Genomic DNA, 13,470 nt, shown 5'->3' with positions numbered 1-13,470 from the left:
GCAGCCTCACGGACGTGTGCTTCTTCTCCAGCCTCATGTACTGGACAGACTGGGGGGAAAACCCAAAAATCGAGTGCGCCAACCTGGACGGGCAGGAGCGGCACATTCTGGTCAATACCTCCCTGGGCTGGCCCAACGGCCTGGCGCTCGACCTGCAGGAGGGCAAGCTCTACTGGGGAGACGCCAAGACGGACAAAATTGAGGTAAGCATCCCCACTGCGGGTCCCCTGCTGTTCTGTGGAGATGGGGGCACGGCCCGTCAGTCCCTGGCCCTGGGGCTTTCCACCTTCTTGGGTCCTGCCTGGAGCACAGGGCAGACCCTTCTGGCGTGTTTCTCAGTGGTGAAGGGCTGCAGGGTGAGTTTTCTGGAGGTGGCCTGAGCATTCCTGGAGGACTGGCTCGTGTGTTTGCCACGGGCTGTCCCTCCTTGGGTCTCAGGGTTTGCCTCTGGACACCCAGTGAGTGCCAGCTCTGCTGCACGTCTGGGTAGATGTGCCCAGCAGATGCTCCTCCGTCTTTACGCCAAGTCGCTTCAGTCGTGTCCGACTCTTTGCAGCCCATGGACTGTAGCCCGCCAGGCGCCTCTGTCCATGGGATTCTCCAGGCAAGGACACTGGAGTGGGTTGCCGTTCCCTCCTCCAGGGGATCTTCCCGACCCAGGGATTGAACCTGCATCTCTTGCATCGTCTCTTGCATCGCAGGTGGATTCTTTACCCCTGAGCCACCGGCTTCTCTGGTGCGCCCCTCAAAGGACAAATTTCGTGAACCTTGGGGGTCAGGCTGTCAGCCCAGGTGTGGACACCCCTCCTAGGGTCCTGTGGAGTCAGGGCTTCGGGAGAACAGCCTCAGGTGAGGGGCCGTGTCTCCTTTCCTGATGGCATCGTTGGACTCCATGTGGGCGGGGGACCGTCAGAGGAGGCCCCTCCGGGTCAGCCCGGTGATGGGGCGGCTTCTGGCAGTGGTTCCGTCTCCAAGAGGTTATGCCCCCGCCAGAGGTTAAGGTGCCGAGTGTCTTCTCCGGCCTGTCTGGCCGCGTTGCCTTGGAGGGGAGAAGGGAGTCTCTTCAGCATGGTCATGCCCATGGCCTGGCTCCGGGTTCTGAGCCGGGGCACCGGCAGAAAGGAGCCCCACGTGGAGTCAGCTGGCTTCCCTTTGAAGCGGGCGGCGGTCCAGCTCCTGCTTCACGGGGCAGCCGCGAGCAGGGAGGAGAACCAAGCCCTGGAGCCCACGAGGTGGGGATTCCTCTGGCCTCCGCTGGCCAGTGGTGGCGGCACATGGATGGATTTGTGGAACAGGGTCCTGACCGAGGGGTCTAGGGGGGACGGCAGGGGAGGAGGCTGCGAAGCCTTGCAGGTGGGCCTCCTGTCGCCTTGTCTGTGACAGCGTCCTGGACGGCAGGGTCAGGCCAGCCCAGGTCAGCACCCCCTCAGGGGGCTTAGCGCGGGGCGGCTCCCAGCGTGGGGTGCGGGTGGGGATGGGCTCGGGGCCGGCTCGCCCAGGGAGACAGCCCTGAGGCGCCCTCCCCAGCCTCGGGGACCAGAGGTGGGCTGGTCAATCAAGGTTGGAGCCGTCTGGGGTGCGTGTGGGTGCGGGCTTGCCTCCCTGCAGCCCCAGAGCTCCCTATGCCTCCTGCCCTACTGACTTGGGTCTGGAGTTCCCCTGCGGCGCCTCCTTAACCCTTGTCCTGAGTCTGGAGCCCTTGGGGGTGGAAGTTCCTGCCACCGGTGATCAGCCCTTCCTGTTACTCCGGCCACACCCGGGGCCCCGGCCTCTCATCCACTTCCCGCTCCCAGCCAGGCTCCCAGCCCCTACCCCTCTGACCTGCCCCTCCTCTTTTGCACCACGAGATTCAACTTTATTGTAAAAGTATCTGGGACTTGCTGGCTCCCTATTTAGTCTCAAATCGACGGCCCCTTTGGCCCAGCATCTCCCTACTTTTCTCTCTGACTTGCTTCTTGGTAGATGCCAAGCCCATGACAGCCTAGCGAGGGTTCTCCCCACAGCGGATCCATCCATCCAGAGCTTGTTCTTGAGGCCACATGCCCAGCTGCTCCGGCTCTCTCTCCCGGAAGCATCGATTCTTGGGCACTCAGACTTCTTTATGGTCCAACTTTCACATCCGTACATGATGTGGAACAGCCAGAGCTTTTGACTGTGTAATGAAATAGATAACCCCTTCATGGATCACAGCCTTGTTGTGGCAAAGGGACTTGCAGATTTCATTATATATGTCACAAGTGTGATAAGAATAGAAATAAAGTGCTCAATAAATGTGATGTGCTGAAGCCATCCCCTGACCCTGGCCTGTCAAAGGACTGTCTTCCACGAAACCCATCTCTGGTGCCAAAAAGGCTGGGGACCATTGAAGGAGAGGCAGGAGTCCCGCCCTTTATTAATCCTGAAATAGGCAAAGTGTTTACACAGCCCTGTGCGCACACCGTGATCCGGCAAGGTCCCTGGGTGGCAGTTTCAGACATTCCTGAATAAGAGCAAGGTCCAGTCTTGCCCTCTGTGGCCTGCGGTATCTTCTAAAGCTTCCTCCCTAGGGGCCTCCCTGGTGGCTAAGACTGTAAAGAATCTGCCCGCCTTGCAGGAGACTGGGGTTCGATCCCTGAGTCTGGAAGATCCCCTGGAGAAGGGAATGGCTACACGCTCCAGTGCCTGGAGAATGCCGTGGTCAGAGGAGCCTGTCGGGCTCCAGTCCACGGAGTCACAAAGAGCTGGACACGACTGAGTGGATAACCCTTCCAGTCTCACTTCTCCCCAGGGTTGCTCTGACGCCCGGGTGCGAGAAGCAGAAGTCTCATGGGCCGACCCTGTAGACCTGTTTGGCCCATCTTTGAGGCAGGAAATGTTGCCTGTGTGTGGGTTACCTGGTACTTGCTGGAGGCCCTAGGGGTCACCCGGACTCCTTGCAACTCCCCTACCCCCACCCCGATGTCTTCCTCAGCCAGGGCCCTGGGGAGCTGGTGTCCTTGCAGCTGACATCTGCTGCTGGTTGTCTGCCGTCAGGGTGGGTGCTCGTGGGAAGTACCTGGTGGGGATCGCCCCCCCAGGGGGGCAGGCGGGCCAAGGAGGAGTCACAGACTAAGATGAAAATACATCTGTCCCCCTGCTCCTGACATTTCCTGAGTTGGTGGAGGTGACTTCCAGCACACATGGAATAAACCCTCATTGGAGGAGTGATGGATGGGCTGTGTGTCCAGGTCCACGAACCCTGGGGAAGAAGGGTGCAGGGCCCCTGAGCAACGGGGCCACAAGGTCTTCAGGTGTGTGTGGGTGTGTGTGTCAGAGCTTTTGAATTACGTGAATCAAAATAACCAGGGCAGTTTTAATTTGGTGTTTTATGTGAGTATAGTTATTCCATCAGAGAGCAGAAGTCTTTTTCCTTGTTTTTTTTTTTTTTTTCAATGTGGGCTATTTCTAAAGTCTTTATCAAATATGTTACAACACTGCTTCCTTTTTCTTAAAAATGTTTTGGGTATTTTTTGGCCTTGAAGCATGTGGGATCCCAGCTCCCTGACCAGACATCAAATCCACATCCCCCACATTGGATGGCGAAGTCCCACCCACTGGACCGCCAGGAAAGTCCCTCTTTTTCCTTGAAGAGTCATGCTTTCAAAGTATTGGTCCTAGGAATCACACCCCCTTGCATGGCTGAGTGCTGAAAACGGCATTCAGTGTAAGGAAAGTGCAGTTCAGGCGACTTTTTGAGGTCCTCTGGTTGGTGGGTGGCCATGCAGACCCCGCTGGAGAAGGCAATGGCACCCCACTCCAGTACTCTTGCCTGGAAAATCCCATGGACGGAGGAGCCTGGTGGGCTGCAGTCCATGGGGTCGCTGGGAGTCGGACATGACTGAGCGACTTCACTTTCACTTTTCACTTTCATGCATTGGAGAAGGAAATGGCAACCCACTCCAGTGTTCTTGCCAGGAGAATCCCAGGGATGGTGGAGCCTGGTGGGCTGCTGTCTGTGGGGTTGCACAGAGTTGGACATGACTGAAGCGACCTAGCAACAGCAGCGGCGGCAGCATGCCGACCCCGCAGCAGTGGGTCCTGCCCCTTGACACGGCTGAGGGGGGGCTTCTCTGGGGTCTGCCCTCCTTCCTCCCTTCGCACAGCTGTTCTGCAGGTTGTGCAATGAGCTGGTCAGGGGATGGGTGTGTTCTTCCTGCCACCCCCACTTCCCCTACCCCAGACCTGGGTCTGGAGTGTGAGGTCAGCTGAGCATAGGAGGCCGGAGGCCTAGAGGTCAGAGAGAGCACACTGCACGCGGGCCCCTTCCACATCTGGCTTGGCCATTTGGACATAACTTCCTGGAGGCATCTAGTTTCCTTTCCTGAAAATCAAGGGCAGGGGAACTTCTCGAGCAGGGGTTGAAAACTGTGGACCGGAGGCCAGACTGCCTGATGTGTGCCACTATCAAATGCTTGGGGGTTTCTACACTTACCTTTTTGCTGACCTGCGTGGCTCGTGGGATCTTAGTCCCTCAACCAGGGATTGAACCTGGGCCCAGCAGTGAAAGTTCCGAGTCCTAACCACTGGACCGTCAAGGAATTTCTTACACTTTTAAATGAAAACAATCAAAAGAGTACTATCTCATGGCATGTGAAATTTATATGAAATCCAAATTTTTTTGTTTTTTTGCACGAATGAAGTGTTATTGGGACATATTCCATTCTGTTCAGCTGCTCAGTCATGTCTGACTCTTTGCGACCCCAGGGACTGCAGCACTCCAGGCTTCCCTGTCCTGGAGGTTATTCAAACTTATGTCCATTGAGTTGGTGATGCCATCCAACCATCTCATCCTCTGTCGTCCCCTTCTCCTCCTGCCTTCAATCTTTCCCAGCATCAGAGTTTTTTCCAGTGATTCAGTTCTTCGCATCAGGTGTCCAAAGTATTGGAGCTTCAGCTTCATCATCAGTCCTTCCAATGAATATTCAGGACTGATTTCCCTTAGGATGGACCAGTTGGATCTCCTTGCAGTCCAAAGGACTCTCAAGAGTCTTCTCCAACACCACAGTTCAAAAGCATGAGTTCTTTGGCACTCAGCTGTCTTCATAGTCCAACTCTCACATCTGTACATGACTACTAGAAAAACCAAAGCTTTGACTAGACGGACCTTTGTTAGCAAAGTAATGTCTTTGCTTTTTTTTTTAATATAAGTTTATTTATTTTAATTGGAGGCTAATTACTTTACAATATGGTATTGGTTTTGCCATACATCAACGTGAATCCGCCACAGGTTGTCTCTGCTTTTTAATACACTGTCTAGGTTGGTCATAACTTTTCTTCCAAGGAGCAAGCGTCTTTTAATTTCATGGCTGCAGTCACCATGTGCAGTGATTTTGGAGCCCCCCAAAATAAAGTCTCTCACTGTTTCCATTGTCTTCCCTTCTATTTGCTGTGAAGTGAGGGACCAGATGCCATGATCTTAGTTTTCTGAATGTTGAGTTTTAAGCCAACTTTTTCACTCTCCTCTTTCAGTTTCAACAAGAGGCTCTTTAGTTCTCCGCTTTCTGCCGTAAGGGTGGTGTCATCTGCATATCTGAGATATTGGGACACACTCACACTTATTTTAGGCTCCTTCCATGGCTGTTTTTCTGTGACAATAACCTTATGGCCTCAAAGCTGGAAATATTTACGCTCCTTTTCAGAAACTGCTTGCTAGCCCCTCTCCTGGACGATCCGCCTCCCATGCTCTCTTCTGGCCCCCATGTTGTCGATCGGATTTGTTCTTTCTGGATTCTGTTCTGATGCGTTGCCCACCCCGGAGGCTGATGGATGGGTTCCCATGTCTGTCTCCTCGCCCTCCGTTAGGGGGTCCAGGGAAGGTGGGGGTCCCTGAGTTGGGCCCAGAGGGAGCCTGGGGGGCTGACATGTGTCTCCCTGTAGACAGGCCGCGCTCGTCTGCTCCAGGATTTGGGAAAGGCCTGGCCCAGCAGAGTTACTTTAACAGATCTGTTGGGTTTGGTCAAGGTGTGCTGAAAGCTGCTGTGAAAAAGGCTGCCATGGGATCATTTATTTTCTTGAGTGTTAGAGTCTTGATGTTCTTCCAAGTTGGAGGGCTTGCTGGGTGTTTCATGGGGTCTGTAATTGAGACCCTGCTTCCAAAGAGGAAGCGGGGAGGGCTTCCGAGGCAGAGAGGTACCCTGCCAGCCCAGAGCCCGCGGGTCTGTGCTTGTGATGGGAGCCACCAGCCTGGTCCCGGGGAGGAGCTCACAGCCTCCCCCACTTTGTTCTGGAAAACCTAGACGGCGGGATGGGGCGGGGGGACAGGCAGAAACAGGGAGGTGCTTCTGCGCAGCGTCCGCCCCCCTCAATCATCCTGGGTCTTCTGGGGGCTCACATTCATTATTCCTAAGCTGAGAAAATGTGCTTCCTTACATCAGTCAGTAGAACGTGCGCTTACTTATGTCTGGAATGGAGTTATTAAAAGAAATGAAGAAAATGTGGACCTAGAGAAGGACGAGAAAGGTCTCTAAAGAGATACTGCTGGCCCTTCGGTGTATAGCAGGCAGAGTCTTTAGTTTCAAGACGTGGATTGTTTTTCTTGTACTGATCTGTATCCACAGCCCCTGCCTAACCCTGGGTATTCAGTGTCAGAGAAGGAGCAGGCGTGTTGCCTGTGTGTTTGTGAGTGTGAGACGGGCCGTGTGTTCTTGGAGACGCTCTTCCTCTTGCTGTGCACTTCCTCAGGCGAGACCCCTTCCCAGGTCCAAGCGCTGTGTAAAGCATGTGTTCACCATCTTTATGTGCCTTCATGTTGTGGGGCCACAACCAGAACCAGCACCCTGGACCAGCTTGGAGTGCTCCTGCATCTGTCGCCCGACCCCTGGGGCTAACCCGCGGGCCGGGAGTAGAGCCCAGAGCTCTACCCAGAAATCCGGCTGCCCGGGGTCTGCAAGCCAGCTCATGACACAGGAGATGGTCCCTCAACTGGACGGCTCATTGCGCCCCTTGCGGGCCCGTACCCGGCCTTCCAGTTCTGATGTAATTGCCCCTGATGGGGCCCAGCCACAGTTGTTTGGTTAAGTTCCCAGGGTAACTTAGCTGCTCCCCTTAACTGCGGGTGGACAGACTGAGGTCCATGGGGTGCAGGGAGTCGGCCGTGGACAGAGCAGGGGTGGGGTCCCCGGCTGCAGGGTCCAGAGCTGCCTGTCCTGCCCCCCACCGTTTGACCCGGCAGTTTTGAGTTCTGTCCTGTGCTGCCCAACAACAGAGGACCAAAGTCTTTTCTGTCCAGCACATACCCAATCTGTCTTACGTGTGTGCCACCTGCACAACAGAAGGCTTGGGTCCTCTCTGATGAGCTGGAAATATAATCTGGCTGCACGAGGCCTGTTGAGACTTGCCTTTAATTCATCGTGTCTCTTTGATCCTGGCCTGAGAGCCCAAAGTTCGGATGTTGCGTTTTTATCGTCTTCCTTTGCACATCGGCTTCTACTGATCATCTGTCATCACAAGCACATCTTACCCTGTTTGTCTGTGTGTTTCGGTTGGTTAAGGCATTCTTATGTTTGACAGTACTTTTCTCATCTGTGGCTTTTGTGGTTGACGCTTTTAATCAACACTGACTCTTAAGAAGATTTAGCTTTTACATCTCAGAGTCAACGGCCACCAGCGTGTAGCTGGGAGGGCTTCCCTGGTGGCTCAGCAGTAAAGAAGCCACCTGCCAATGCAGGAGATGCAGGTTTGATCCCAGGGTTGGGAAGATCCCATGGAGTAGGAAATGGCAACCCTCCCTAGTGTTGTGCCCGGGAAATCCTGTGGACAGAGGAGCCTGGTGGGCTATAGTCCATGGGGTCACAAAAGAGTTGGGTAGGACTTAGCGACTCAACAACAAGTATGTCTGGGGTTGGATATCGTCTTAGAGCTCTGAGCTCAGACTTAGAAGCAAACGTGTCCTCAGAGTTCACCTGGTCCTGACCGAGCAAGAAATTAGTCCACAGGCAAGTGGGAGGCCTTGTCTGGGTTAGTGCGTTCCTGGTCCAGCCTTTTGAAACTGGGCTCTGTGTCGGGGGTGGTGATCTGTGCCTCCTCATGCTGCGTCTGGGCAGACATTGCTAATCAATGAGCCTATACTCGGTTGGAGAACCTACACCTTGGAACTCCAGGCAGCCACGGCCAGTCAATCAGCAATGGCGAGGCAGAGGATACCTGTTTGCCTTGCCTGCCCCTCTCAGCACAGCATGTACACCCAGGTCAGGGAGGCAGTAGGGAAGAGCCCCTGAATGGCACCATCACTGAAGACGTCATTCATCCAGCTGCCTCAGTGAGCCATGGTGCCTGGCCTGGCCAGATGCTGCTGGGGCCCATCCCGTTCCAGGCCGCTCAGGCCCGAGGCTGGCTCAGCGCCGTGTCTGCCATCCTGCAGGTGATCAATGTCGACGGGACCAAGCGGCGGACCCTCCTGGAGGACAAGCTCCCGCACATTTTCGGATTCACGCTGCTGGGGGACTTCATCTACTGGACCGACTGGCAGCGGCGTAGCATCGAGCGTGTGCACAAGGTCAAGGCCAGCAGGGACGTCATCATCGACCAGCTGCCCGACCTAATGGGGCTCAAGGCCGCGAATGTGGCCAAGGTCGTCGGTGAGTCCGGTCAGCCTCCAGCCGGGGGCCAGCCCTGCCACAGGCTGGTGGCTCCCCTTTGGTCCACAGGCAGCCAAGCTGGAGGCTGAAGCTGGGGGTGTGCGTGCCGGGCTGGGGCACCGGCTCTGGGGCTGGACAGGGCAGGAGGTGGTGAGAATACCAGGACATGTGATGGGGTGGGGTGTGGACCGGGCACAGTGAGTGGGCACGGCTGGCAGTTGTTGCTCTTACGGTGGCTAACACTCGCCTACTGCGTGCCAGGCTCTGGCTGAGCATCTTAGTACAGCCCTCTACACTAATGACAAGGCGGCCCCATTAGTGCTGGGGCATACAAATGGGTGGCCAAGCTCAAGACTCACGCCTGAGGCTGCCCTGACCTCATTGCTGGGCTGGGCTGAGATCGTTATCCAGTCTGACAGGCTGGACCCTAAAATGCACACCGTATATCTAAAAGCTGGGATCTGCAGAAAGTTCCCTTGACACAGTGACTTGTCGCTTGATGACTAGGATTCCCAGTGCAAGTCCACAGTCTATATTGGGAACAGCAGTGTCCAGCTGTGCTGGGGGGACAGAAGCGGGGATGGGACAGTGGGCTCTGTAGGGACAGGGAGTCGTCCCCACCTGGGGTCCCGGTGCCTAGTCCTACACCTTCTCATCAGAGACACTCAGTTGACCTTCGATGGAGGGAGGGATGGGGGACTGACCAGAGAGGCCCCAGGGCTTGCCCTCAAGTTGCTTCTAGTCCAGTGGGTGAGCTCTGCTGCCAGGCTGGTGAGTAGAGCTGAGATGTGAAAGGGATGCCTGGCTTTAAAATGCAAGGGAGGGCATTTGAGTGTGGAATTTGGGGAGCAGGTGGGGGGCAGGGTCTGCCCGGCAGAAGGGACAGCTGAGCACGGGCCTGGAGGTGCGGCCTGAGGGGCACCTGGGGGGTGGGGCGGGGACGGTGTACCCCTGTCTCCAGGAGAGGTCTTTGGTCTCAGCCTGCCCTCCTCAGACCAGATGATGGAATCAACACACTTGGTTTACCAGCTGCCTTGGAAAGCACTTTCTTTATCTACGGCAGAGTGCAAAGCCCACCAGCGAATGGGTGTTTGAAAAGCAAAAATAAAGCCGCAGAGATAAGAAACATGATGCCTCTATGGGGTGTGATTTAAAGTTGAGAAATTGGGTCCCTTCCCACCTTCTCTCTCTCTCTCGTCAGGATTTACTGAGAAAGATGGCAGAGAGGATTTCTTTTTTTAGCTGAAATATTTAACACGAAATTAAAGCCAATTTTAACAGCATTGCGGCAGAGTGAGTCTAACAGGCTGGCCCAAAATAAAATATATGCTGACTACTGTCTGCTGGAATAAGAAACAGGCGCCTTGGGCCGTCCTGGGTGAATCTGAGATGTCGAGGGCGCTGAGAATGTCGGGGACTCGGAGGAGGAACCATCCGGGTGGTGACTTGGGCTGCAGTCTGGTTGCTCAGCAGGCGGGGAGGCCAGGCCCAGCAGGCAAGGGGGAGCAGAGGGCGAGGCGTCCCCAGGCGGCTTTGAGGAGGGGGGCGTTCAAGTGTGCAGGGAGGCCCGGGGCCTGGAGCCAGGGGGGACCCGGGTTTCCACCAACCCTACCTGCTGTCCCCTAGTGGCGCCTGGGGGAGATGAAGCCACATACGACCAGGAGCCACCGCCCCCCCCATTGCAGGGCCACTGGGCCTAGAACCTGTGTCTTTCCGTCCAGGAACCAACCCGTGTGCGGACAGGAACGGGGGCTGCAGCCACCTGTGCTTCTTCACGCCCCGTGCCACCAAGTGCGGCTGCCCCATCGGCCTGGAGCTGCTGAGCGACATGAAGACCTGCATTGTGCCCGAGGCCTTCCTGGTGTTCACCAGCCGGGCCGCCATCCACCGGATCTCCCTGGACACCAACAACAACGACGTGGCCATCCCGCTCACAGGCGTCAAGGAGGCGTCCGCCCTGGACTTCGATGTGTCCAACAATCACATCTACTGGACCGACGTCAGCCTGAAGGTACAGCGGCGGGGTGTCCTGCTGTTCACCTCCCCTGTGAATACCTGCTGGCGATGGTATCGCCTCAGAGGCTTAAAAAAGGCTTTCTTTTTTTAATAGGTTTTCTTTTGGGGGGCCATACCATGTATGATCTTAGCTGTCCAGTCATGAGAGAGCACGATGCATGAGCCCCCTGCGTCGGGAGCAGAGTATTAACTCCTGGACCACTGGGAAGTCCCTTAATCTGTTTTTTTAATGATTTATTTATTTGGCTGGGCCAGGCCTTCGTTGTGGCACTTGGGGTTTTCAGTCTTCGTTGTACAAGCGGGATCTTTCCTCTCGGCACGTGGGATCTAGCTCCCCGACCAGGGGTTGAACCCAGGCCCCCTGCACTGGGAGTGTGGAGTCTTAGCCCCTAGGCCAGCAGGGAGTCCCAATAGTTTTGTTTTGTTTTTTTAATTGAAGTTTAGTTGCTGTGCAATGTCCGTAGCGAGTGCACAGTATAGTGATTGACCATTTTGAAAGCTTAGACTCCATGTATCGCTACTGAAAGTATTGGCTGTCGGCCAGGGTCTCCTTGTAGCTTATTATCCCTAATAGTTTGCACCTTCACTCTCCTGCCCTGATGTTGCCCCCTCTCCCCTCTCCCCACTGGTATCCACTGTATCTGCGAGTCTGTTTCTTTTTTGTTATATTCACTATTTGTTGCAGTGTTTATATTCCCATATAAGTGATATGCTACAGTATTTGTTTTTCTCTGTCTGACTTATGACAAAGCATAATACCCTCCAAGTCTGTGCATGTTGTTACAGATGGCAAAATTTCATTCTTTTTAATGGCTGAGTGTAAAAAACTAAAAGAAAAAAACTATAGAGAGTTCCTTGGTGGTCCAGCGGTTAGGACTCTGTGCCTCCACTGCAGGGGGCACAGGTTCTATCTGGGTCGGGGAACTAAGATCCCACAAGCTGCAGGGCGCAGCTAAAAATAAATTTTTAAAAATTAAAACAAAAATTAAAAAAATATTTATTGTGGCTTGATTCAAACCAGTAGAACCCTAGTGAACCCATGTTAATACCTAAGCATGAATGATTGCAATGAGTGGATCCGGTGAACACACAGGTGGCTATTTCTAGAGTGATTATGTACCCGTGTGTCTTTTGATTCACCCCACTCACTCCCTCACAAGTGCCCACTTACTTAACAAGCTTTCTTTGTTCTGGGTGCTAGTGCAAATATCCTGGATACATACAGGAGAGCCCCCTTTATCTTCTCAAGTAGAGTTTTGCAAACTGGTCCTTGGGCCAGCCTCCTGACTTTGTCAGTAAAGTTTTATTGGAACAGCGGTGCCCGTTTGCCTGTGGATCGTCCGCACCTGCTTTTGTGCCCCTGAGCTTGCGTGCTGAGTCACTTCCGTTGTGTCTGACTCTTTGCGACCCCTTGGACTGGAGCCCACCAGGCTTCTCTGTCCGTGGGATTTGCCAGCAAGAATACTGGAGTGGGTTGCCATGCCCTCCTCCAGGGGATCTTCCTGACCCAGGTCGAGTCTGCGTCTCTTGTGTGTCCTGCGTTGGCAGGCGGGTTCTTTACCACCAGCGCCGCCTCGGGAGCCACTAGGCGGTGGCAAATCCATGTGCCCTGTGGTGCCTGAGATATTTACCAGAAACATCCTCTAACCCCTGTTCTAAAGCACGGGACACTGAACGGTGTAGTCATCTACCTTTTATTCTACCATTGGGATTACATGGTTCGTAAGGTTTTTTTCTGATTTTAAAAGTCATAGGGTTCAGTGTAGAAGAGAGAAAACTATACAGAAAAGGTATAAAGAAGAAAATAAAACACCCACACGTCCATCGCTTCGAGTCAGCCACTGACGTCGTTTTAGAGCGTCTCCTTGCATTTTTTCCCTGCGTTAGTGTTTCTCATAATCAGTCATATGCTACATAGAATTCTGTATCCTGTGTTTTTTTCGTCACATTATAACATATTTTGTCTCAAGCTATTACAAACTCTTTGACATAATTCTTTAAATGTGTAAATTATTCTACTGTGCATATATTTCTTAATCATTGCCTTATTTTAAATGGCCTTCCAGTTTTTTCCCAACTCTAAACCATACCACAGTAACAGATATCTCTGTGTATAAAGTCTCTTTTGTATTCTCTTTCCTTTGAATAACATTTCAAGAGGAAGATTACTGGGTGAAAGATCCAAGGATTTCTTTTTTAGGATGTAACTATTTTGAAGGGTCCTGAGACATGTATATATAATATACTTATATAATGATATATTATTTTATAATAATGTACTGTTACATAATATGTTTACATAGTTTAAAAAGTATATATATATATATATTGCAAAATTGTTTCTTCTAAAGAGGTTGTGTTTTAAAAGTTCCTTTAAAAACTCGAATGTTGAGGGGCAATAGATAGAAGGAATAAAAAGAATAGAAACTCAAATGTTGTGATCTGGCTCCTCATCAGTAGCTGGTCAGTTGCTGATGGTGGTTATGGTCAGCAGTCGCTCCAGCATCACCTGGTGAGATGTCTGCCGAAACTCTGCTTCCTAACGGGTGGCCTCTCCTTCTCCCCACTCCCAGACCATCAGCCGGGCCTTCATGAATGGGAGCTCCGTGGAGCACGTGATCGAGTTTGGCCTCGACTACCCGGAAGGCATGGCCGTTGATTGGATGGGCAAGAACCTCTACTGGGCAGACACCGGGACCAACAGGATTGAAGTGGCCCGGCTGGACGGGCAGTTCCGGCAGGTCCTCGTGTGGAGGGATCTAGACAACCCGCGGTCGCTGGCCCTGGACCCCACCAAAGGGTAAGGGCCGCTTTGCCAGCCCGTGCGCCCGTGCCCCCACCACCTCTCCACACCCGCCAG

The 13,470-nt window shown here is 53.6% G+C and overlaps 1 protein-coding gene across 1 annotated transcript in view; it reads left to right on the top strand.

Moving 5' to 3' along the window:
- LRP5 (low density lipoprotein receptor-related protein 5) overlaps nt 1–13,470 on the top strand; it is a 90,132-nt gene that overhangs the window by 41,513 nt on the left and 35,149 nt on the right. The window contains exons 7-10 of the mRNA XM_010837822.1: nt 32–203; nt 8,378–8,594; nt 10,316–10,605; nt 13,184–13,410. Of these exons, the coding sequence (XP_010836124.1) occupies nt 32–203; nt 8,378–8,594; nt 10,316–10,605; nt 13,184–13,410 (906 nt within the window). The remainder of the gene's footprint in view (nt 1–31; nt 204–8,377; nt 8,595–10,315; nt 10,606–13,183; nt 13,411–13,470) is intronic.

This window comes from Bison bison, unplaced genomic scaffold, assembly GCF_000754665.1.
Source record: "Bison bison bison isolate TAMUID 2011002044 unplaced genomic scaffold, Bison_UMD1.0 scf7180017864080, whole genome shotgun sequence".
NCBI classification, from domain to species: Eukaryota; Metazoa; Chordata; class Mammalia; order Artiodactyla; family Bovidae; genus Bison; species Bison bison.
The sequence above is the reverse complement of the archived record's forward strand: the minus strand, read 5'-3'. Positions and strand labels throughout refer to the sequence as shown.